General features: G+C 42.7%; 1 protein-coding gene across 1 annotated transcript; it reads left to right on the top strand.

Moving 5' to 3' along the window:
- Positions 1-572: 572 nt before the first annotated feature.
- On the top strand, positions 573-26,830 carry LOC119165177 (venom metalloproteinase antarease-like TtrivMP_A). Its single transcript, XM_037417361.2, has 14 exons — positions 573-794; positions 911-1,077; positions 4,003-4,095; positions 5,001-5,157; positions 5,816-5,875; positions 7,157-7,308; positions 9,115-9,186; positions 9,729-9,853; positions 10,649-10,698; positions 13,524-13,632; positions 13,724-13,861; positions 22,052-22,220; positions 24,007-24,117; positions 26,640-26,830. The coding sequence occupies exons 1-14, from the start codon at positions 746-748 to the stop codon at positions 26,685-26,687; spliced, it is 1,500 nt and encodes a 499-aa protein (XP_037273258.2). The 5' UTR covers positions 573-745; the 3' UTR covers positions 26,688-26,830.
- Positions 26,831-27,467: the final 637 nt, after the last annotated feature.

Genomic DNA, 27,467 nt, shown 5'->3' with positions numbered 1-27,467 from the left:
AGAACCATTATTTCTTTGCCGGTGCCCCACCGTTCAGCCCCTTCTTCGACGCGGCGCATTAAAGCAGAATTCACCTCACGCTGTTCCGGCACTTCCCTCAAATAAGCCACACCCACAACGACTGGAAGGCACTGGGTGGGGCGAACCACCTATCGGTTTGTCAGTTGTGTCCCGAACTGCTTTTGTGCCATGAGAAGCCGACGTCACCACTTCTTCTGTACTGACTTCAGCGGAGAGTATGTCTGTGTCACCAGCTGAGCAACTTTGAGGTTGCTGTCAATCGAGCAGAGGCTTTGGTTCGAAAACGCTGGGAAGTTCGTCCACTGCGCACGCTTCGCTGAGAAGACTGGGATGAGAGGCTCACTCCGCAAAAGCACTAGATGTGTCAGCGTGCCGCGCATGCGCAGTCGGCGTCAGCGCTCGTCAGCTGGGCCCGCTCGCCTGCTAAGCCGCCAGTTTCACTGCCCCAGTGACGCTTGCGAGACATTCAAATGTCTCGATATTTGTAAGCCCTCCCGCTCGACAAAGGTTGATTTCCCCAATTTTCTTTTGGCTGTAGATCATTTGCACCAAAGCACAATGTTGTCACCCAATTGGCGACACGTCGGTGAACTTTTCGTCTGTGTGTGAGCTCACACTTGCATGCGGCAAGTTTCTAATGGCACCTCACAGATTGTAGAAACGAAATGTCTGTATACGTTTACTAGGCACAGCTGCAGAGAGCAGAAAGTAGATCGGACGCAATATGATTGCACTAATCTTGTCTCTATGCCTACCGTTGTATTCCTCGGCACGTAAGTTATGGAAAGTTATTAAGCTTTAAAATACATGTCTGTCGCATAACTGCGGCGTACATGTCTCTGATTATTCCAACGCGAAATGGCGTTTTTATACGAAAATTTGCATCCAGGATTGGAATATCTGGTATACCCCACAATCATAGAAGAACGGTCGACTGCAGGCAATCTCGCTCTTCGTATTAATGACGCCATCACTCTGAACCTTGAAAGAAGTGATGTGCTGGCGGAACACCTGCTATTCGTCACAGCCACTCGAGACAGACTTGAAACCGAAACAGTGAGTAGCCACATCACTTCTTTTCTGCATGTACTTGATATCTGGCTCCGCCGCAAGGTCATTCTTGCATAAGTGAAAATAATCATGTAAAACATTAAATAAAACATTGCCATCGGGTCTGTCGTCATCACAGAAGAACAAAGATTCAGGGCTCACAGCCAGCCAATCCAACTCGCGAAGAAGATCAAGGAGAAAAATAAAGGCCGGCATGTTATTCATGTCGTCTATCCGCATCAGTGGAACAGTGGCTAGGTTACGGGTTCGGTTCCGGCTGCTGCAGCCACATGTAGCTGGACGCAAAATGATTGAAGCCTGCGTACTGTGCAATGTCAGTGCCCGCTAAAGAACACCAGATGGTCGAAATTTCTGGAGTCTAGAGCATCTCTCGTAACAGGTGCGTAGCGAGAATTTTTTTTTCGGGGGCACCACCTTAATTTCTGGAGGGACACTCCCATAAATAGCCATTTTTTGCTTTCTATGCCGTGGCGAGAACAAATTTGGGGGAAGGGGGGGGGGGTTACGTGTTTGGTGTGCCACCCCCTGACTGCGCCCCTGTCTCGTAACCATATCATGGTTACGGGACGTATAACCCCTGGTAATATTATTACTACCCACGTTGTGCCTAGGTTGTGACTCCAAAAAATGTTTCAGCGCAAATAACCTCTATTATAACAAGGAAACATTTAGGCAAGCAACGTCCTCCTAAAACACCTACAACAGCTACTCTCATGATGTTAGATTCGTTTGGTTTATAGCGCAATCAAAGCATCCCTATTGTCACCATTGGGACAATAATCCTGGCTACCTTTGCGCTGTCCTTCGGTTCAAGGTACGATTGGGATTGGTGTATGTTGTCTCATCGCAGAGTTTTGCTAAGGATTTTAGGGGGTAGTAATTCTATGGATAATATCAGTCCTGCTCCAATCAAATGTCTGTGTTCTAACATCTCGGCAGTTTGGCCTTGAAGGTGATGGCATGCCTACTCAAAGCACAAACCCAATACACGTCTTACTAATAGCGTCGTGTAATCGCGTTATTCCCTGCCTTAATATGTGGCCCTTAACAGTCGTATAGTGGTGATCAAATCGGCAAAACAGCAATGGCTTTAAATATATAGGAGAGGTATGTATTAGCATCAATAACCAATTACACAGCAATGGAAGAGGATAACAAGAAAGCGAAATAAAATCTAAGCAGTCAGGGATGAAGCTGAAATTATGTTGATCGCATTGTTACTAGGGTGATTGTTAAAGGTCATGTTTTAAGGATTTTAAATCACAGTAGTGCCGCTGAATGACGTATTGAGTGCCACAACAAGACACTAAAAAGTGCACATATTTCGTAAGTTTGACGTCATACACAGCGATCCTTATGTCATATTGTAAAAGAATAATATATGTGTTCAGTGAACACAACATTTAAACATTTCAAGCTATTGAAAGGAGGTTTGCTCGAACCTTCCAGAATTATTTTAAAATGTCTTGCTTAATATGTCAGCTGACAGAGCAGCAAAAGTAAAGTCAATAGGCTTACGCAATAGGCTTACGCTCATATTTACGAAGCCTACATGTGCGCTGTTGATTGTTTTCTATGAGATGCAACAACTATTCATCGACAAATGGTACGCAATATTACTATAACAAACATTTATTTGACCAAACTTCCGAGTTCTTCGAGCATCTGTTTCAACGCTCACTGAGTGAAGTAGCACGACACTGCACATCGCGCAGTTTGACGTGAAATGGTCATGAGAGAAGACATTTTTCTATTTCCTCATTTTCAGGGCAGACACGTACACTGTTTCTCACAAAAGCCGGTACAGAATACAAACGGATGCGTTGCCGTTTCGGTAGAGCCAACTGCCCCGAAGCTTCTTTCCTGAAACAAAGGCTCAGTCACTTCGCAGGCAATTGTTAACAGAATGAAGCATCACGTATGTCACTTATGCTGTGTATGGGCCTTACACACTATTTTTAAACGCGTCAATGCACGTTTGCAACGTATCAATCCTCGTATTCACTAGCCACCGTGCTTGTGCCTTGACTGACCTGACTCGGGTATTTTATTATGTAGGTTATCAGCCACATCAAACTGACGCGCATTGCTAGCCACAAAGAAACCTTTGTGGTGTCCTAAATGCATCTAAGCTTTCGTTGTGATAGTGTTTTCTTAGGCTGCCGGTGTGATGCACTGTGTATCCCTAGTATGCATTGCCAAGTGAATAATGCGTATTATTTCCATTTTATTATTTTCCAAGTGGGTGCACTCCCCGCAACTGTCGTCATATCACCGGAAAGAATAGCCTATTTCGGTGTCTTCCAATTACGACCTGTATTTTTTATGACATTAGACAGTGAATAAACGTTATCTCCGTTTTTCACACTCATAACATCTCTTAATGTTGTTAGGTTGAAAACCCTAACCCCCGCACTCACAAACGCTCCTCGACTCGACTTTCACCCTTCCCTTGACAAAGTTGAGCACTGCACCGCTGCTCAAATGAACATGACGCTGCGCTGCTCGAGAATCGCACCACATTATCGCCGATATGCAGTGACTTGCCTTGCCTAGCGAGGGCGCTTCCATCGGCTTTCTCAAGTGAAGGTGAAGCGTTGAGTGAAGGGACAATCCAGAATGCGGCGGTGAGCCTTCCTGGCCCGCAAAAGTGATTCTTCTTCGCAGCAACACTTCGAGTCGCTTGCTGGCTGCAAAATGCTACCGCGAACATTGTCAGAAGATTAAAGTCGAGCAAAAGGCAAATTGAGCTACATGCACAGCTGAGTGTTCATACGACGTTTTGTGTAGCTTTGTATATTGCTAATGCTTGTACCATTTAAATTTTATATTTCTCTGTACGGACTTGCATCTATCAGACTTGTTTCATGATGACTTCTGAGTCCTAATTACGTGTCTTAACTTCGACAGGTCGACACATCCTCTATACGACGCAAGCTGTACCACGACCTCAATGAGCAATCATCTCTTATGGTAGATCATACGGATGGCACCCTTCACGTTGTAAGTTGTTTCTTATGAGTCTACTATGTTTTCAGAATAAAAATGCGCAAGACACAGCCCTTCGAAAAGTATTATTCAAGCACAATGATTCGCATGCTTTTTTACGTCACCATAGATTGTGTTTTTTTATCAAACTTCCCTGGTTTGTCTTGAATCAGCATTAAACAGCAAACCTCCATTATGGTGCCAGTACCAATTACACCTAATGCTTGCCGACAGCTAACGATTCCACCCTTAGTTAAGGGTGCATAAGCCTTGACATGCAGTGCACAAAATACACGTTATGTTTGAAGCTACGTCTAAATAATATTTCGCCACCTAAACATTAAAAGTCCAGAATTTAAAAAATACTATTCGTACCAGCATTCTTCAAAGGCTCTGCCATGTTTTCAAATATTCCAAGAATTATTTCAATAAATTGAGTGCAATTTGTCTAGAAACGCAACAAAATCTTCAAATGATTATTTTTGATAAACAGAGTAACACCACACGAACAACTCTTGAATTTTTAAGCTCATAGTATACATACGCACAAAATTTTTCAGACTGTTCGTCGAACATGCCTAGACTTTTTTAAACGAGCTAATTCAAGTCCAAATGAAATGTTCCAATCTATAACAGTGAAACCCAAATTTTTCTCCCCGATGCTGAGAATAGCGGGCTATGCATATTTTAGTCACGATATAGGTTTGAGATGTTCTTGTGACATCACCACCTGGCGAAAAATTATTGTAGCAGACCCAACCTTATGGTCTTTTTGAACTTTTTTCTCTTTTTACCAGTTTCAGTTAAAGTACACTTCGCGCTTTTAGAAGAAAAAAATGCTATTCACCTGTTATGTTGTTCGTTGAGTTGTCCTGCAGCAAAAAAATACTTGAAATAATCATTTTACCCGTTTTCGGCAGGAAGGCGTTGTCAACAGCAAGCTAAGAATCAAGCCAATACCTGAAGGAGAACGCTCAGCACAAGGCCATGTGCTTCATAGCCTATATGAAGTTGAAGAAATAAAAGATAGCTTCATCAACATCGGAGCATATTCGCGGTATTATCCTGAAGCAGATGGTAATACTTACATCAAAGCATGCTTCTCTTGCCAGCCATTTGTAAAGTGTTAGAAATTTCGGAAGCCTTAATAGTCAATATAAAATGTCACCAAGCTTTCTGCCAACATGATTGGATGAGAGCATGCATAAAGAAGGCTATTTCTCTTTTCTTGAACATGTGCCACAATCTTATTGCATACGAAAACCTGAAAAATGACTTGCTAGATCACTATAAAAACTTTTGAAGCCCATTGATTTAGCCATTATATAAAAAATTGCAGTGTTTTTAATGAAAGAACCCATGAACTTTAGTGCATGTTGCTGCTGATAAGATGGCAACTTCGTGGTTTTTTTTTTAAGTAGACCTGCACATAGCGTATAGCAAAAACAATATCCTAGCAGGGCTCGCGTGAAAGTATAGCTCCCTTGAAGAAGTCATGAAGATTGTAATGAAAACAGAAAAAGTTGAACTCGCTATGAATACAATACCACGGAAATAGTTTGATAAGCGCAATGATGCAAATTAAATTTGAGAATGTTTACAAGAGTCGTTACAAAAGTTTGTTCTTTTTATTTACCAAATTTGCTGTAGTGTAGTCAAATTTTAAGTGCATTGACGGCATCAGCTGCTTAAGTGTTCATTTTGAGATTTTAGATTTCGTCATATTTTTTTTCAGCACGACGCCATCAAGTATCAAGTAGAAACATTCAAGTCATCCGCCCTGGAAGTCATCACCGTTAGTTTTACATCTGCTGGGCTATAATTTTTCCCACGTGTTACAGCTCGTATGTGAAAACGCAGACCGGGGAAGACAGTTAGGGGAAGATGTAAGCTTGAAAATATGAAAACGCAAATTTTGAACCCAGAGTGTTCACGAATTCAACGCTTCGACAAGCGGACTTTTGTCCTCCAGCTTTGAAGATAAGTTTTGTCGTCGACAAGTATAGAGGCTCCTGTGAAAACTTGGGCTCACAAATATTTAGTCACTTTAAACTCTCTGCAATAGTTTCTCAACTTACTTTTGACAATCTTTGGCACTGACAAGTCTAATGTGGAAGAGTGACATTCATTTGACGTTGTAGGTACAACAACGTTATAGTTAAATTTAACGCAAAAGAAGTCGTCGAATGGCACGTTTCTTCTCGTGTTGGTGCTAATTTATTCGCTATGTAAATGTAGTTATGATCCTGTCAGGATTAACAGGCATACAAGGTTCCCCGCATAATCATGAGTAGATGTGAAGAATTCAAGCAGTCATATTCAGCTTGTTATAGCATCCAACAAGATCACAACAAAACCACTTAACCACTGTGCTAGAAGGTAATCAATCAGCAAAGCCAAATCAATCTAACAGGAAATCAATCCAAGAAAATTATAAGAGATATCATTACCTTTCGGAATGGTGGCCTAAGTACGCCACAAAGCAAAGCGAAGTAAGGTAACAAACGAAAATTCATCTCTTTCGTTGATGAAATTCGAGCCCACAACACCTGAACGTTTGGGGTTTAGATGCCACCAACGAAAATGGTGATCTTTGTTGACTTTTATTCATTTTAATTTATATTGTAATTAACACACCACACTTAAAAAAACAACACATAATGTTCCTTATGCTTTTTCTGGCCTAAGTGCCTGCTGAATTCATCCGGTTATGTCTAAAAAATGAACAAGCTCTCTCAGAGAATTCCTCCAGAAAATTTCGCACATCGTAATTAACAAGCATGATATATTTTACATGGCGTAATTAAGCCAAGTACTTACATATAATGAAGCTAGAGATCTGAAATAGAATGTTCTAAACCACCGTCAGTTCTAAACTTAGGAATGCTTCAGATAATTTAACGCGGAGCATGTCTCTAGCACTTAAGTTTCGAGGCGCAAAGTTCTGCCTACATTATTCGCTAGAGCAACAACGTAGATGGATTACAGTCTATGACCCTTGATATGTCGTAGGGAGGTCAATTTGGAGGAGCTGTAATTAGGAGGTCTATAGGTTGCTATTTATCACTTTCTTCAGTTCCACCGGCTAACAGAACGACTACGACGACTACCAGACGACCAGTGCTTGAATTCACGGTTGAAGTTCACGTAATATCTGATGAAGAGCACAACCAAAATTTTGCTTCAGAAACTAAATTGATCCTTTATATTGGGGTCATGATAAATGCGGTAAGACTTGGATCTTTTCCTTCTTATACTTCAGCTTTTATGCATTCTCTTTTTTTTTTGAGTAGAATGTACATATATATTAGACATGTATGGTACATATATATATATATATATATATATATATATATATATATATATATATATATATATATATATATATAGAACTTGAAGGGAAGGCACGACAGGTCCGGGTATTTTCTATATTGAATGAACTTGCAGATAGCACATAAGAAAAGGATCGTATTTCCTAAAGTTTAGGCCGTGGCACGGCCTTCGTCAGAGTAAGTAGGTATGATACAATGCAGCCGCTTTTATAGGCTCACGTGATGAACTCTCGGTATAGCAGCTAGGACAATCAAAGTAAAAAAATGGTAATCTGTCAGAACCTTGTGTTGACATGACCGACATGTGACGGGTGCATGAATATACAAGTTTCAAATTTCCTTGCGCATCGACACGCGGGGCACAGTATGGTTGGCAGGACATGTAAAAGAGCTCTGAAGCAAAGAAACCACGGTTGACTAATATACATTTTAATATACACTAAAATACTTTACTAATCTAATAAGTCGTGTTGTTATATTGCGATATATATATATATATATATATATATATATATATATATATATATATATATATATATATATATATATATATATATATATATATATATTGTGGTCATTTAGTATACCAATCCTCTTCATCTGTACATTATCATCATTATCATGTGTTGCTCATGCATCCTCATCGTTGTCACGTAGCCTCATCATCTTGGTTTGTTCATCTCAGCTGTCGGCTGCCGGTTCCTCGGGCCTAATAAAGGTCTTCCAAACCAAGACTTCATAATATATATATATATATATATATATATATATATATATATATATATATATATATATATATATATATATATATATATATATATATATATATATATATATATATATATATATATATATATATATATATATATATATATATATATATATATATATATATATAATACATATTCGGGACACCGGCAAATGCAACTGAAAAACCTTCCTTTACTTACTACTGTTTTCGAGTTCTACTCATCACTGTCACATATCGCTTATGTCCATGCAAACAGTGGTCAACATTTTTCTTAAAATTAAAAACTTAATAAATATTAAGCATTAGAGTGTTCTCGAACCGCAAAGCTCGTCAGGAGTCACAACAGGTATAGGTTATCTTTCACTGATTAAGTTTCTCAAACATACAAGCAGCGTATTGTCTGGTATGAGTTACTTTATTGTGTATGAATAACTTTGTTGTTGACAAAGTGCAATGTCACAATAGGTTGCTATTTGTCACCTTGTTGCAATAGTATCACCATAACTGAAAAGTAGGGGCGTATACTCAGGACTGACCATATCAATGGGCGACCATGTGCCTATCCTTCATATACAATGCTGCCTTATTCAATGGGACAGAATGAAGTGTCATCGACTTCCTTTAGTTGAGAGGTGGTATTGAGTGGAGGGACCTGCTGAAGAACAAGGGCTAAGTTTGGTTTATGCCGCTCTGTGTTTTCCTGGAGGGAGGGCACTTCAACAGAGCGCAGTAGGCATCCATGCCAAAAACAGTAATTGTGCCCGATACATGTTCGCAATTAACCGGAGGTTTTTGATATCATATTGAATTCAGTGCTTCCCAAGATATTGACGGCTATGTACTCAAATCCTTTAAATGTGGAAACATTATACACAGTACATTAGCATCTGCTCAGGTTGCCTGTCAGCAGTGTGTAAACATTCACTATATTTCACGGTGTATTCGTTGCAGGTGCAATTGAGATTTCTTGGGATGAGAATGCCTACCATTAAATTCAAGTTGGTCGGTGTAACAATGAGTAAGGTAAGCGAAACTCAACATTAAACACCTTTAAATCTTTTTTTAGTCAGAACACACCTTTTTTCGCCTAATTTTAATTACTTGCTTTAAACACAGTCTTTTATGGTACATCTGTACTCTTTACGTCTGCAGCTGCATAAATATGTCTTCATATCTGCGAAAAATTTTTGAAAAGCACCCTAATTTATACGACCTAAGCTGGAGATACACAGTGTTACGATACACTGGCCTTGTGCAGAGTATCTTTAAATTTTCACCCCAATCGGCATATAACACAATCATGGGAAGTCAGCGTTTTTCCCTTTGACGAAGGCAAGGCTCATAGCGAAAAGTTGTCACGTGTTTCTATGATAGCGCCAGTGAATGCACGTCTGTGTGTATAAGTGTTGTCAGCTTGAAAGAACCTAAAGCTGCAAGAGTTGAGTGCCTTCCTTTTTTGTACTGTATACAGTTGCGTCCTGTCACGTTTCGAGTTGACATGGGCAGCACAGCGTTTTTATAGCGTGCACAAACAGTATGCCTAAAATACTTCTCTTCAATTCCAGAGTGACACATTCGCTAGTGTCATTTTAGGCACCTTGGAGGCGTACGAGACGATCAATAAATTGGAAGAACAATACAAACAGGGATATATTCCAGGAAACCCCGACACCGTGTACCTTATGACAGGGTGAGTAAGGACGGAAATATTTTATTACTGACGTGTTTTTTGTTGTTGTTGTTTGTTTTACTAGACATGAGGCGCATCGTCGTAAGTCTACGGGCTCACTCAAAATGTGTAACTTCTAACAAATGTCCGAAAGCTGGATAGATCAAAGACGACTAAGTGAATAGTGGAACCAGCAATATTTCTCTACATTTTTCACTAAAAATACCGGGCTTTGTCATTACTTAAAAAGATCTTCACGAACCTATTATTCGATACGAATTAAGAAGCCCGCAGGATTTCCTCCTGAATTCTCGACACACTCAAGCCTGCACCAATAGGATTGCACCCTAAACTGACCTCATAAGCCCGAGTGTCAGCGAGACCATCTTTATAGAACTTAGAAGGACACTTTCTTGGATGAGTTGGTGGTTTTTTTTATTGATACGTCATTGCGCACCGCTTAAAAGACGAACACAAAGAAGATGGACTGGACTAACACAAGCGCTTTTATAGAGCATTGCCGAGTCTTCGAGCCGGACTATTTCTGTGGTCGTGGAAGCGACTGCTGGCGAGCTTCTGCCGTCTAGGCGGGGGCCTCTCTTTACTCCTTAAGTAGTACACCGACTGTAGATCACCTCATTGTTGAGCGAGTGTGAGTGTCTGAGTCTGCAGGAGAGTGCGCATAACAGTTACCATCGCAATATCACCACAATATTTTGTCACTATGTTGTTTCTTTTCTCACATGTTCTTTAAGCAATGTCTTTTATGCTATAATGCTGCCCTCACTTTTGTGCAAATTTCATCATTTCTCGCAGGCGAGACATCTCATCCACAAAAGGTGAAGGTCTAGAAAAGAACGTGGCTGGTAAGTGTTGTTTTCGTTGTCCGTCCGCATCGTGCTTGCGAGAATAATGAACGACAAATATTTGAATAGTTATAATTTGCACATATCCTGCGGGTAGTCTTGTACTTCATTAAAGAGAAGCGACAGAGTAGGTGACCATTGCCTTAGTGGGGCCCGGCATCTCGGCTGAAAGTGTAGTAGCTAGCTGACAGACTAGTACAACTACGCTAACGACCATTTCACCAAAGGCGCTGCGTATGCTTCCATATAAATCATGGGAACGAGAGATCTATTTGTTTCGCATCCCGCCCACTCCTCAATTCCATGTAATGAGGTAGCATGATTGATTGATATGTGTGGTTTAACGTCCGAAAACCACCATATGATTATGAGAAACGCCGTAGTGGAGGGCTCCGGAAATTTTAACCCCCTGGGGTTCCTTAACGTGCACCCAAACCTGAGCACACGGGCCTACAACATTTCCGCCTCCATCATAAATGCAGCCGCCGCAGCCAGGATTCAATCACGCAACCTGCGGGTGAGCAGCCGAGTATCTTAGCCACTAGACCACCGCGGCGGGGCTATAATGAGGTAGCAGACAAACTGGCTCAAAAACTGACTGATAAAACCTGTGGCACGATGGACGTCGAGTGGGAGATGAACAGACCAGTTAACGAGCCACAAGAAGTTGCATACAAACGCAGATTGTGGAGATGTGTTGTAACTTCCCTAAAACAACAATCCGTATATGCCACAAACAGCAACGTGGGGAGAGTTTCACACAAGAACATTGCGTTATGTGGCATCTATGTGACCCACAGCCTTCATTCGGCGAACTTACTCGAGAGTCCAACCACTCGGACTCACACAGACGCAGATTGAGCCATGATTCTAAGTCTGCATGATTCTGGGTGAGTAATATTTTATCGAGTTTGAATCCCACAGACTACAACTTTGGGGAGGAGTCGCGTTGTTTTACTTCTTCGAAACAATGGTCCAGCACTTGAAGCAAATTCTAGCAAAACAGCAACGCGAAAAGCCTTGTAACAAACAGGCTAATATAACTGCTAAGTAGAGGTGAAAAGGACGCTGTATTTTGAGAACCAAAATTTGTACATTATTACACGCATCCTGTCACTAAATGAGGCACAAAAACCTCTGGAAAACTGCGGAAGTGCAACAAACTGAGCTGCCTCGTACTTCGTTAGGATGGGAAGAAATAGTGATACACAGTGGAAGCTTGAACGCCTTCTTCATGGCTTTGCTTCAGCGAAGGGCTTTGCTTCAGGGCTTTGCTTCAGCGTCTTCAGTGAACCGCAAGACGTTCAATTGTTATGGTTGCCAACCGTCCCAGATTTTGTGGGACTGTCCCAACTTTGCGTGTGCCTTCCCGAGTTCCACGCCGTCCTTGTCTGGACAGCTCCCAGATTCGTTCCGGACTGTTCAGTTGGAAACTTTTATGTGATATAACGCGCGCTATACAACATGCGCCTCACGCTAAAGAACACGAAGCCGGCACAAATCGCACTCACAAAGCTATCTTGTAGAAGGTAGCGATGGCCACTAGAGGCTGTAGCCGCTTCAGCTGAACTTTCGCGTGAAGTGCGACAACTTTTACGAATACATTATACAGCAAGAGGAAGTGTAGTGAACAACATGAAGCCAGTTGAAGTGATTCGAGAGGCCGCAACTGTAAAAAAATTGCCCGCAGCTTCCCTTGGGGGAACACTGAGGAGGATGCGGACCATATAATTGGTTAACGGGGTGTTAAAGTGCGACTTACTTGGGTCGATGGCTAAATTGGTTAACGTGGTTGTGAAATGGGGTGTTAAATTGCGACTTACTTGGGTCGATGGCTAAATTGGTTAACGTGGTTGTAGGAGGGGGTGTTAAATGAGTGAACACGTACACACGTATGCGAAACAGCGGCGCTGGTCGAAGGGACGTTGATCATTGTGTTTGTGGATTCGTTGGAATTCCTTTCACCGCGACCTTGGACGTCGACGCGCCGTACAAACCAACCGACGAGCGGCAACTGAGCGAGCGAGCGCCGACCTTGAGTATATATACAGCTCGACGGCGCATGCACTGTCAGCTGTTGAATGTTCTCGAAGCGCGACGCCACATGCGCGTCCACTGGAGAATCAGGAGAATTGTAGATGTCGAACGCGGTGTGTAGAGGAGGAAGGGTGCACAGATGGTGGAGGAGTGAAGCGCGCGCGGTGTGTAGAGGAGGAAGGGATGCACAGATGGTGGAAGAGTGGGCGACGGCGCATGCGCGCGCGTCAGCTGTCGAATGTTCGAGAAGCGGCGCGGACGGCGCACTACAAGGCGCGAGTATAAGATGCTCCGCATCTAAAAAAAAAACCACAATGTATCCACGAGGTGAATGATGACGAGTGGGGTGAAGCGGACGGATAGACGCACGAACGAACGGGTGGATGGACTGACGGATGCTTCACCCCATTCATCATCCTTCCCTCCATGGATATGCCGTGACACCGTTTCTATTGATATGCAATGCAATGCAACTGGCCACTATGACCACTACGACGACACGAGACATACGACGCTCGGCGTAGGGGCTTCGCCCCTAAAAAAAGCAACAGGTTGGCATGAAAGACACCGCAATAAATAAACCTGATTTCGCGCCTACCCGTCTCGACTTTCTTCATCGAAGAGTTGGTGACCCTATTTATTATTCGTTGTTTGCCTTTTAGGCCTTTGCCTTTTAGACTTTTAGACTTTTTTAGACTTTGCCTTTTAGGTACTGTTTAAAATGGATCACTTCCAGCTTCCTATATCGCCCATCCGGTAGGGACAAATGTCCACTATCTCCAATACAGGGCTTGCCAATGTCGGTGGAGTGTGCACAGTTCGCCGAGTGGCTCTTGGCGAGGATGTCGCTTTATCCTATGACGGAGTGTACGTGATGGCCCACGAGATTGCCCACCTGTAAGTAACAGGTTTTTATTCTTCAAGCCTGTGCTATTTCAGCCTGCTTCCGGCTGGCATGCAGAGCCAGTTCGCAAATCTTGCTACGCAGGCTTGGAGCACGACATGATCCCACGGAATCTGGTGACTGCGCTTGGAAACTTGGTTTCCTAATGAGTTATGAAGAAGGAGGCACTAACAAGTACCGGCTTTCCCGCTGCAGTGAGGATAGCATAAGGACCAACGTAGCGTAAGCTTCAAAGCATTTTCTATTCTATCGAGGATTGTTGCATTGGCATGTCTGAGTGTTTAATTTCCGCCATGAATCAATGTCCTGTGTTTTCATACCACAGCTGGAAAATGGAGAGCTCCAGGGCCGTTAACATAGTCTACATTAATCGCTTTTCTTTTTACTAATCTCGGATATTTCTGTATGTTCACGTGCTTCGTTATCCTTATATGACACAGCAAGTGATGATGTCGAGACCCCACATCATGACGTTTTGGTACTCGCTCAGGCTCGTTAGGACATGTGCTATGGTGCTACCTTAGGTGTGCAATGCATCGTAGTGAAGAAAGCGATGAAATTTTGAACATAGAATTTTTTTTGCTGGTTTAAAACGTGACGCTCGGTATTGCCTATTGGCAAGGACTTATTTTTAACAGTTTATTTGAAGCTTCTTAGAGCTTTTCTCAGAGTAACTCTGCTCGACACTTCAGTCGCTTCCGCGGTGGTACAGATCTTAAAAATGAAATATCTATGGAACGCTTTGACCAAAAAACATCAGCATTGAGCGTAAATCAAAAGAACTAAAACAGCGATCCAGTATCACCTATTATTCTGATATTCCACTAATTGCTTGAAATACGAGCGCGTTACACAGACAAGGACTAACTTTGTCCTTGTTTACGTTACTTGCTCGTATTTCAAGTAATTATGAATCACCGACTCCCCAAATCAGCCATTCCACGAATGCTAGCCTTTTTGTATGAGCCTAACATTAACATATCTTAAGCGTAAATAGTCATGTTCATTTTATGGAGCTCGATACTCGTTGACGGAAATCTTTACCAGACATAACAGACAGCCAACTCTAAGTTTGTACCAGCAAAGGAATGAAGAAGCACGTCTTATGATTGAGGCCTGCTATATTGATAATAGCGGTGGCCCATGCGGGAGCCAATCGTCGAATAATTTGCATGAAGATGAAACCACATACTTCAACAGTTACCTTTCACGTAGACCCTCACGTGTGCCAGGTTGAAAGGGTTGCACTAGGAAAGGGTTGCACCAGGTGCATAGGCATGCGCAGGTAAGCTTTCGCGCCTTCTTTCTGTTCTGGAGTTGTGTACACCTTTAGTTGTTAGGCGTTTGTGCTGTCCTGACTTTCTTCTTCATTCCGTGCTTGCACGCCCTTTTTTTTAATGTACTGGAAGTTCTAAGTCAGCATTTAACAGCGGGGCTTATTTACATATTGTCTCTAATTCCGACTTCTACACGAGATATACAAATTTCCATAAACAGAAATAATGAAACTCAAGTATTTTACCTAACCTTCTTTATCCCCCTAACCCGCTTGCCATCCCTAACTGGATTCCTAGAGAAGGCAAGCGGGATAGGGGGAGACAGAAGGTTAGGTGGACAGATGAGATTAAGAAGTTTGCGGGTGTAAATTGGCAGTAGCAAGCACAGGACCGAGTTGACTGGCGGAACATGAGAAAGTTCTTTGTCCCGCCGTGGACGCAGTCAGGTTGATGATGATGCTAATAATGATAATGATATTTGTAATAATGATAAAAATAATAATAACGATGACTATGACTATGACTATGACGACGATGATGATGATGATGATGATGATGATGATGATGAATTGGCCGGTGTTTAGATGGGTAGAAATATATTTGACCAAATACTCTTTGTCAACTTTGGCACGTTAGTTCAAAGGCGTCCAGTGATGTTGCTGTCGATGCTTGTCATCTGAAAATGAAACTCAAAGTAGCTCAAAGTAGTGTTTCCGATCCCACGTGGCAAGTGTCGAGAGCGTCACCACAGTACATGACATACACAGCTAAACCGTTTAAAGGGGGCCGTTGTAGTAGATAACCACGCCCCGTCAGTTTCAGCCTGCACTTCCGCAAGGTCAGCCATGGCTCCCACACCCAGAGAGTCTAGCATAGTCTAATCGAGCACAGATCATGGCACGCGCACCTCTGTCAATTCCTGGGCACTTCTGCTCCTCATTTTAAGGTGTGGTTTTGGAATTCATGTATTACCACTTTAACAATGGCAAGAAGGCTTCTACAAAGATAAACCCATCATCATCATCGTCGTCAACATCATTACACCTACTGCAGGACAACGGCCACTCCCATGTTCCGCCAGTCAACTCGGTCCTGTGCTTGCTGCTGCCGCTTTATACTCACGAACTTCCTAATATAATATATACACCTAACTTTTTGTCTCTTCCTCCCCCCGCTTGCCTTTTCTGGGAATCCGGATAGACCCATAGAGTGTCCTAAAATTAAATAGACTCTGGCGCTGCCATCGTTCAGTGACCATGGGAATGATGGTTAGTACATGAATTTGCCTAGTCTTCCTGCTTGCGGGCTTCGAACGCATTTTTTATTTTTTTCCATTGCAGTATTTTGGTTTTGTTTCGAAATATAACAGACCGTTTTGAACTTCGTGACCCGATTTGGATCGGTGAGCTTAAAATATCAAGGTGTTGAAAGCGCAACTGCTAAACCTGTGTTGATTGTCGTCTCGGGACAAAGCGGCTGCAAGTCATGCGAAGACAAACAGAGTTCAAAGTACGTAGATTAGACAAATTTGTGTACTACCTATCATTCCCATGCTCGCTGAAGCGCCATGTGTAGCAGTTCCCGTAGAACATAACGTCAGAGTTTCTGTCTAGTGTATGTAACTCTATAGATACAAACAACTGATCAAACGTCTGTCTGCTGGTATCAGTGGCCTAATTCTTTTCATTGAATCTCTACAACGCATTGTGTTTCTAGCTGTGTCCCCCATCTTTATAGGGTATGGAATGGAACTTTTTCACGGGTGTCTTTCGCGAATGTGCAGTGGAAACACTGACGGCAGCCTCCACCTCAAAATACTTTAGGCTGCTCGTAGGCTCCGAAACCTGCCCGCCTGCCATCTCCGAGGCCTCGTATGCGGAGGAACGCACAAACGCTCGCGCTGTCGCGTCGACTGGAAAGCTACCGCGTTTTTTTTTCTTTCACTCTCGCCGCTAGGAGCGTTGTACCTATCGTTGTACCTATCGTTGTACCTATCGTTCGGTTCGGGCAGTCACGGTGGATGGACGTGTTTTTTGAGCGCTCCGGATCGACTGCGCAGATAAGTGTTTTTGCATGTTTTGAGCTTGTCTTTATAATTATAAGGCAGCGGTTGAAATCTTCGTAGCACTTATTTTATGATACGGCTTTTTCGGGGGCCAGTCACCAGGTATTTATTAGTTAGTGCGGGTGTGTGTGTTTGAATTTTTTGTTGTTTTTTTTTTCTTTTGCCACCCCGTGGGGGAGGTGCGCGTACATTGAACACGCAAATTTTCCTAGTGGAGCTTAGACTTTCTTTTTTTTCGTAGTGCAGGGCTCGAGTTTAGTAATTATCGAGTATAGGGACAATTGGTGTCAATGGTTAAACAGACTGTAAAGTGTTCAGGATGTGGAGTGGGTTTGAAAGTGGACCCAAGCGTAGAAGCGGATGGAGAAGAGGCTGTCGCAAAGTGTAGGCAATGTGAGGTCGAGGAAAAAATGAAGAAAATGATGGTTGCCCAGAGTGAACTGCTGATGAGAATCGCCAACCTCGAGACTGAGTTGGCGACAGAGCAAGAGAAAACGAGGGCAATGGGAGAAAGACTGAAGTCCGCCGAGGAAGCGCTAGCAAAGCTGAACAAAGAAGCGACCTACCGAGAGAACAGTAGGGAACCGGCAAACAGAACGGTGGAGAAGGAAAAGCAAGCAAGTTTGGAAAAAACAGGTTTAGCCGGTTCAACTGTCGCAAGGCCCAGCTTCAGCGAGGTAGTGGTGGGGCAGGGAGGGAATAAAGCAGCCGGCGTCACAGGTGCAAGTAGCCCCCAGGTGCAGAACGCTCCAGCTGAAAAGTCGCAGCATGTGATAATCGCCGGGGACTCAAATTTAAATTGATGCACAGAAGCCATCAAAGAGAGGGTAAGAGGTGACAAGAGGGTGGCAGTAGGGGCGTTCCCAGGACGCAAGCTGGAAGCGGTCATGAGGCAAGCAAGCGCAAAGCTCAAAACGACAGCTGATAGACGAAACCTAGTGATATTTTCAGGCGGTTTAAACGATGTCATAAATGGAGATGCAGCAGGACTAGCAGCCACACTGGCGAAAGGCGTCGATGACATGCGCGCCACTTCTCCTAAGGTACAAGTAGTGATATGCACGATACCGAAGGTACCGGTGCGTGATAGCAACCTGCAAAGAGCGGTGGTCAACGCAAACCAAGACATATGGCGGATGAGTCGAGAGAAAGGCTTTGAGGTGGTGGAAATAAACAGAGAGGTGCATAGGTGGGGGGGGGGGGGGGTTTCAACGAGACAGAATTCACTTCGATGGGCAGCTAGGTCATGAGGTGGGTTGGCGACTTGCAGGACGCGCAGTAGCTTTTTTGGGGGGCAAGCGAGCCCTTCGGGGTGCAAGATAGCTAGTAACGAGGAAAACAACCAGGGAGACTCTTCGACAGGTGGTATGGACCGATACGATTCCAAAGTGGCACCAATATCTAAGATAAGTAGAGTCCGGGGCATAAATAGACGTAGCCACGAGCGCCGAGCCAATTCAGACATAGGGTATATTAACATGCAGGGTGGTAGGAACAGGCTGAAGTGGGAAGAGATAGAAGAACAGCTAAGGGAAGAAAGGCCGATGGTATACGGTTTTGTAGAAACACATCTCAGGGACATGGAATAACCTCCGAACAATCCGGACTACGCGTGGGAATATTGTAATAGAACAGAAGGCAGCAGAAAGGGGGATGGTATTGGGGCATTCATTCATAAAAGTACAGACTGGCAAAGGGTCAAGCAGGACTGCAAGGAAAATTTATGGCTAAAAGGGAAAGTAACAGGTCAAATGACACTCCTTGGTTTCGTGTACTTGTGGACGGGAGCAAAGGCCAGAGAGGAAAACCAGACAATGGTAGAGTGTATATCAAAGGACATTCAGGAGTTAGGAAGAGAGTGCCAGATAATTATACTAGGAGACATGAATGCGCACATAGAAGATATAGATGAGTACACCGACCCGACAGGGAAAATGATCATGGATATGTGTGAAAGGCTTGATTTGATCATTTGCAACAGTACCGAGAAGTGTGAAGGGCAAATAACATGGGAGGTAGGAAGGCTTCAGTCGACGATAGATTATGCACTGATGTCACATAGGATGTATGATAAGCTCAGGGGAATTAATGCACATAGATGAAGGTGGCTCCAGAAGTCTGGGTAGCGATCACAAACGTATCAAGCTAAGTTTTGGAAGAGGAGTGAAAGTGGGAAGGAGACAAGATGAGCAACTACAGGAAAAATTTTATCCAGAAAGGCAAATTGAAATAGCCACTAAACAAATCGAGAAAGTAATCACGTAGGATAATAAGACAGTGTGGACATACACGAATCTAATTAGACTTTTTGAGCTAGAGCTTGCTAAGACGCGTGACAAGTCACCCCGGAAAAGAAGACACAAACACAAAAGTTGGTGGGATGAGGAAGTTAAGAGAGCCATAGCAAAACGTCAGGAAGCCTTTAGGGAACACAGACATGCTAAGCAGCGGGGTGAACCGACAGATGATGTTGAAAGAAAATGGGCAACCTTTCTAAGCTGTAGAAGGGATGCATCCCTTCTGATCAATGAAAAGATTAGAAAGAAGGGAGCTCAGTGGCTGGCAGAAGTACATAAAAAGATAGAAAGGCAGCTGCGAAATTTTGGAACCATCTAAACTCCCTAAGAAATGAGACGAGCCTAGAGCAGAGATTTATAACTACAGCCCAAGGTGCTAGGCTAGAAGGGGACGAAGCTATTGAATATATAAGAACAAAAGTGACAGCAAAATTTCAACAAAGAACTACTTTATGCACCACAATAGACGAGGACGAATCAAGTCGTGCAATGGCTCCATTTTCACAACAAGAGTGGGAAAGGGCTGAGTAAAGGGTTCCTAGTAGTACATCAACAGGCCCAGACGGCATTCCAATTATGCTGATGAAGACATTAGGTCCGAAGTCTAAGCAGGCTTTGAGAGAGGCAGTGAGCAAAATAATAATCGATGGTCAAGTTCCCGATGGATGGAAACTTAGCAGAATGAGCATGATCTATAAAGGAAAGGGGGACAAAGCTGTTAAAACAACTACCGTCCTATAACAGTGACATCAGTGGTCTACAGGCTGGCGATGCAGTTTATAAAGGAAAGAATGCAGGCATGAATAGACGATAAGGGGGTGCTGGGGGAACTGCAGAATGGCTTTCGGAAACACAGGAGGTTGGAAGACAATCTGTTCTCACTGACGCAGTGCATCGAAAGAGCAGAAAAGGAACACAGGCCCCTGCGGCTAGCATTTTTTGGATATCAAGGGAGCGTACGATAGCATGGTTCAAGAGGAATTGTGGGGAATACTGGACACACTAGGCATGGAACTTGTAGTCACTAATGTTTTAAAGGATATCTATTAAGGTAACAAGGTAGTTACAAAGTGGGAAAAACAGGTATACAAGCCTGCAGAGGTAAAAGGGGGGCTTAGGGGTGTCGCCTGTCGCCCTTATTATTCATGATGTACCCACAAGGATTAGAGGCCAAATTAGAGAGAAGTGGACTGGGCTTCAACCTCTCTTTAGTCAAACAAGGAAAACTTATTGATCAGGCACTACCAGCATTAATGTACGCAGATGATATAGTGCTAATGGCCAACAACAAGGAAGATTTGCAGAGATTGATGGACATCTGCGGTAAATCAGCAGTCATGATTTTCAATGACAACGAAGGTAGTGAGCTTAGAATACAGGAGGTCGCGCTAGAGATAACAGACGAAAACAAATATCTGGGCGCATGGATAAGCAATGGGACCGAGTACCTGAGGGAACACCAAATATACGTGACGACTAAAGGTAATAGGAATGCAACAGTGATGAAAATAGGGCACTGTGGAATTACAATAGGTATGATGTTGTGAGAGGAATATGGAAAGGGGTCATGGTTCCTGGGCTGGCGTTCGGCAATGCGGTCTTGTGCATGAGATCAGAAGTTCAAGCAAGATTAGAAATTAAGCAACGTGGAATAGGTAAGCTTGCTTTAGGAGCTCACGGGAATACACCAAATCAGGGAGTACAAGGTGATATGGGATGGACATCATTTGAGGGCAGGAAAGCTAGCAGCAAGATAAAATTTGAGAAGCGATTGAGAGAAATGGGGGAGGAGCGTTGGGCTAGGAAGGTTTTCAGCTACTTGTACATGAAGAATGTCGATACAAATTGGAGGAAGCGAACCAGGAAATTGACTGGTAAATACTTAGAAAACAGCAGGTGGCCAAACCAAAAATAACTATCGGTTAAGAAGAAAGTAAAGGAAACGGAGGCTGACATGTGGAGAATGGGCATGATTAAGAAGTCCGCACTAGAGATCTATCGAACTTTTAAGCAGGAAATCGCCAAGGAAAGGATCTATGATAATACTCGGGGTAGTTCTCTACTGTTTGAGGCCAGGACGGGAGTACGGTGAACCAAGACATATCGGGCCAAATACGAAGGGGTAGACATGGTATGCAGTGCGTGTGGAGAGGAAGAAGAAACTGCCGAACACTTGATAATGCTCTGTAAAGGGCTTCACATTATAGTTCAGGATGATCGCAGAGTTTTTCAAAGCACTGGGGTTAAGGAGGGCAAAATAGACTAAGCGGGTAGACTGAACTGGAAGGAGGTTATCTGATTGGTGGCTAAAGTCAAAGCACGAGTGAAAATTAAACTCTTCACTGCGAAGTACGAATCCTCAAACTCAGTTTTTAAAGAAAAAAATAAATCTAGTTTTTGGTTCATTAAGTATTACGGCTTGGTGGCGCTAGCCACCGCCCGATACAAAGGGTACAGCCATATCCATCCATCCATCCATCCATCCATCCATCCATCCAAAAGGTCCATCGTGCAACTTTGTCAGGCATAACAGCTAACTTAAGCAAAACAGGGCAGAATGATTGAGTACTAACGAAGAGGGACATAAAACTGTGTTTTTTTTTAAAACAACTGTAAATTTGACTATGATATCTATCGCATTTCTGCTTTTATTAACCGATGTGAATGATTCACGGCCCCACCCTTAGGCGAATTGATGCATAAGTTTGTGCAAGTAACGCCAAAGTTCCCTGGAAAGCTATGAAAGCACAGGCTTTTGCATGGTTCCACGCAGGCGCCTCTCTTATCTTTGCATACTGCAGATGGCAAGAGTCTCAATATCCCACGTGCGCATCTCTGGTGACATGCCGGGAAAAAAGGTTTCTGCAGATCGATATTGCAGATTGACCTACCGAAGGTATTTGAAAAGTAAAAGAATTTCAACTAAAGCCTACGCAGCAATGGTAAGAGACCCTGACAACACATAACTGAGGAAGAATGAGAAAAGCGTTAATGCTTACCACCGTACGTCAGCGATTTCATTTTTTATGCCATGCTCAGCAACCTTTGTGCACTGCTTTCATTTTTCTTCATAGTGATACTTGGAATCATGATGATGATGATATATGGTGTTTTTTGGCGCAAGGGCCATTTGATGGCCAAAGAGCGCCAGTTCATGCAACAAGGAATGTGGACAATGATTGTGATTAGCGGCTGTATAAGGGCCATAAAATTCCTCGTGGTAAGGCGGGTAAAAACATTCAAGTAATCATGAGATAAGCAAAATACATGATAAGAACTAAGCAATAAAGCTCTTGTCTATTCTAGTTCTAGTGCATTTTGTGTGTTTAGCGCGCCTAGGTACCATCATAGGTCAATACAGTCACCCAAAACTAATTGAAAAACTAATTTTTTTTTACTTGTTTATGCATGTGCATGCCATCTAGCCCGTCTCACAGAAGGCACTGTGAGTAAAATTAGTTAAATATTACTTACTCAAAGAAGAATTATTATTTATAAATATAATTATTTCAATATGGCCAGCTCCCCTGCCTACAAGCCGTAAAAACAGTAAAACTTATGCCCCCTTTTGTAAGGCTATAACATTTCTTTGTTCTGCATGTCTTTTCTAGCTGTGTGGGTTGTATCACTGTTCTGTATTTGTTACGCTTCGTTATCTGTACACTATGTATGTTTTAACATTTGTTTGTTCTGCATGTCTTTTCTAGCTGTGTGGGTTGTATCACTGTTCTTCATTTCTTACGCTTCGTTATCTGTACACTATATATGGTAATCTGTATTGTATTCCTTCGAATGACTGCTTCTGCGCATTGTTTATTAACAAAAATGCTATAAATTTCTTGTGTGATGCTTCCCCGCCTACTTTTCATTATATTGCTTTTGTGCAATGAAACCTTCAGTTGTTAGCGCTCCTCCCGTGTGTTTTTTCGCTGTGTCAAATTTATTTGGCGTTGTTTTTAGTGTTTACAGTGTGACCAACTAGGCCAACAAATCACACTTTTTGACTAAAACGTTTCGCATGGACGAGATTGCAATGTTAATAAATATAAAAATAAGTAACCTTTTCATTAGCAATCAGATGCGAATAAAGAAAATACCCTGAGAATCATTGAGCCAAGATATACAAGGGAGGGCATGAATGACTGCTGTCGCCATCGAAGTATCACCGCCTTGGTCGCATGTGTGGCGACTACGTTCTCTGAGACAGCGCTAATGCTTTACTAATGAACACAAGCTGCAACTTTTTCTTAAGGAACTTATTACTAAAACAGCTTCGACCAATTTTGCAGCACGTCGATAGCGCAAACGGGATAACCTACACCAACATTCCCGACGCTGCATTTCTGGAATATCTGGCGTGGGAGAGTTACCTAATAATTTTAGAAACAATCAACTATTTGCTATGTTATCATACCAGACCACCCTAATATTTCTGTTACAGCCCTTTTAAATTCCTGAATCATAGGTACGCACTCTGCTCAACAGTCTCGAATTTCTACCCAAACAGAAAACAGATTACTGCATTTATGATGATGTTTTTACTTGGGAGGGAGGGGGCCGTTAGAGATGCCTTAATTTATGAAATGTTTTGCCTATCGCATTTTTGCTTCATCTAACTCTACACTTTATTTATTAATGTTGCTTTTGGGGACCATGCCTGGTTTTAAAGACCACAGCTTCATTACTCACAGATGCATCATTGTTTCTTTGCATACGTTATGGTATCAGCCCGAAGATTTAGCCGAAAAGTGCAAGATGAAATGCTGCTATGACAATCTCCGTCTAACATGGTGCCGAACAGTGCATGTCTTGGAAGGCATGACATGCGTAGGAGAACACGTAAGTGACATTACCATTACTTGATCAAGTAGCTCCAAGACACAAGGTGGTACAAATGAAATTAGATATTGCTACATTTGAACAGATTCAGTTGAAGAGTCATAAACGCTAATATTTTTGCGCATTCCTTCAAACTTATCAAAATATCGTCCTATCTAACTTAAGCTATTCTATACCAACATGCCCACTCTCCAGCCTTGGCCAGATTATTATATTTTCGATATAGGCAGTTCAGAAATATTCCTTATAAGGACCACCAAGAAAACTCGCAAATTCTGGCATCATTTCACACATTTTGTCAATCAGCTATTTCGTACTGCCAAAAGAATTGCACATCCATCTATCTATCCATCTATTCATACATCTATTCATCTATCCATCTATGTATCCATCTATCTATCCATCCATCTATCCATCTATCTATCCGTCTATCCATCCATCTAGCTATCTATCTATCTATTCATCTATCCATCCATCTATCTCTATATATCTATCTATCTACCTATCTATTTATGCGTTTGTCTGTCCGTCTGTCTGTCCGCTCCCAACAACGGAAATGTGCATGGCATTCACATTATACGCACATCACATGGATGTATTATTTGTGTTCAGGCCAGCTGAACTTTTGTCTCTGCCCTGATAACCTAACAAACACCACGCAAAAGCACATGCGAAGTTAACAGAGTGGCTACACAATTGATGATATTGATAAGATGCTTATTCAAGCATCCAAACGCGTCACAAAGAGGGTTCCACTTAATTTGGGCACGGCGCAGCGGGCAATGGAAAGGAAAATTATACGTGTAATCCTAACGTTGAAGAGGAGAGCAGAGTATCAGGGAACAAACGGGTGCAAGGAATCCGTAGTCGAAATCAAGACGAAGAAACGGACATGATCTGGGCACGTAGCGTGAATGCAAGACAACCTCTAACCAATAAGGACCACAGAGTGGATTCCAATGGAAGGCAAGCGGGTTAGGGGGAGACAGAAAGTTAGTTGGGCGACTGAGATTAGGAACTTTGCAGGTGTGAAGTGGCAGCAGTGAGCACAGGACCAAGTTCGCTGTTGGAACATGGGAGATGCATTTGTCTTGCAGTGGTTTTAGTCAAGCTGATGATGATGATGACGACGACGTGTTACAGCTAATGACTAGGTGGACACTGGAAGTGATGCAACACATGAAGTATCAAAATTTCGCATGTTGCTGCGGGGTCACGGCATGGCACGCCCGCGGTTACGAAGAGCACTACCATGCTTGGTATGTAAGAACAGCGCAAACAAAAAAAAAGAGACAGGACTGAGGAAGAGACGACACAGGTGCTTAACAACACAGCACCTGTGTCGTCTCTATCAAGTCCTTGTCTTTTTTTTCTGCGCTGTTCTTACACAAAGCATAAGCCACCAACTAGCCCCCTTTCTTCATTAGACCACCATGCCTCGCCACGGGGGTCTAGTGTCTAAGGTACTCGGCTGCTGACCTGCAGGTCGCGGCATTGAATACCGGCTGCGGCGGCTGAATTTCCGATGGAGGCGGAAATGCTCTAGGCCCGTGTGCTCAGATTAGGCGCACGTTAAAGAACCCCAGGAGGTCGAACCTTTCGGAGTCCTCCACTACGGCGTCTCTCATATTCATATGGTGGTTTTGGGACGCCGAACCCCACATATCTACCAGTCGTTACGATGTTTAATTGAGGGTGATGTTTGTTACAAAATAAAGTAACCGCATTTACAAAACCTCAATGATTTGTTGTATAAAAATGTTGAATTAGCACAGGAACAAAGCAAGAGCTAGCCTACAAAAATTCAAATAAACTAGGCATGCAAGCAGGCAACACCAAGTCATGACGCCACAAACGGCATTGGTGCTGTCGTGGTTCTTTCTTGTGTCCATGTTCACAAGTGTTTCTTCATTTATTAAATATTGATGCCAATAAGTTTCAGCTTTGTTATTTAACATAGAAAATTGATTTAAATATTTCTCTTTGGTGATCTAAAAGTGAACGATGTGGGCAACAAAGTTAGTTTGGAAAAACAAGTGGAACTTCACAATAATAAATTTCAACCTTTTTTTCAACTCGTGTTTGTGTTTAAAGTATGCTGAAACATCTTCGCAATAATTTCATTAAAAAAATAAATCTGATGCGATTGAAAGTAATAAAAAGCAGCTCCTAAAAATGCGTTTTAAAAAGTAAGCAAAGTGAGTACATCATTATTAACATCCCACTGTTTCGTATAGTTACATCCAAGAATGGTGTTTTATCATTCCAATAAAAATGAATTGCATTTATCGTACCAAAGTTCTGAGATGTAGATGATCATTCGCTTGCAAGCAGTACCACTAAAATTGTTTTCAACGTTTGAAAACGCTACGTAGACAAGCTGCACCGTTCAGTATACAGTGTTGCATACTGCACATTCCATTCAATTAGTTTAGGTTATCATGAAAAAGAACAGACTCAGTGGAAACATTCCAGTATAATTTTCACAAATTCTACTATTACCTTCCTTTTTGCTTTTTCAGACATGCAGAAGAGGAATCTGTGCTAACCACACGTGGGCAGAAAAATAAAGAGAAGATCAAATGCTCTCACGAGCGAATTAAAAAAGTGTTTTTTTTTATGTTGCTTCAGAGGTGATTTGTTTATTCGGTCAATAAAATTATACGTAGCCACTGCGCTTCCAATGCACAACCTAATAAACTATGACCACGTAGCAATTTCTAAACTCGCGTTCGTTTAATTTTTACAGTGAAAATGTTGGGTGCTTTCGTCCACATTATCTAAAAGTTACAAAAAAAACGGAGCTTTTTGTTGCTGACAATATGATCTGGCCCGCTCCAACGATGTTTTGCCATGGTGCTCGTGTCACCTAGGTACCTGAAACTAATATTGTGGCTAGTCCGCAGTTGCATACCGCTCACTGTGCTCGGCTGCTGGCCCCAAATTCACAGCTTCGACCCCGTGAACTTCATACGCAGGCCTCAAGCAATTCACCTCCGTCAAAAGTGTAGCCGCCTCGGTTGGAATTATATTCCGCGACCTGCGAGGCACCAGTAGATAACCGTTCAACTACCGTGGCGCTTATTCTTCCGTTTCCGTACGTTTGCAGTGGTCGCCTTCCCTCCGCATGCTTCGGATATCGACTGCTATGGTACGTGGAATCTGTCGATTTCTCGCATGGTCGGGAAGGCGATGACTTGACTTGCCGAGAGAGAGGACCTTCCACGCAAAAGGCACACCATTCTGTACTTTCTGTAGCATTTTCTATTTTTTTCTGCATCTATTGAACACCGCGAAGAATGCTTCCCTTGATACGGTAGCGCTAAACTCCAACAGAAACGATAAGAGCC

Source organism: Rhipicephalus microplus, chromosome 8 (genome assembly GCF_043290135.1).
Source record: "Rhipicephalus microplus isolate Deutch F79 chromosome 8, USDA_Rmic, whole genome shotgun sequence".
NCBI lineage: Eukaryota > Metazoa > Arthropoda > Arachnida > Ixodida > Ixodidae > Rhipicephalus > Rhipicephalus microplus.
The sequence above is the reverse complement of the archived record's forward strand: the minus strand, read 5'-3'. Positions and strand labels throughout refer to the sequence as shown.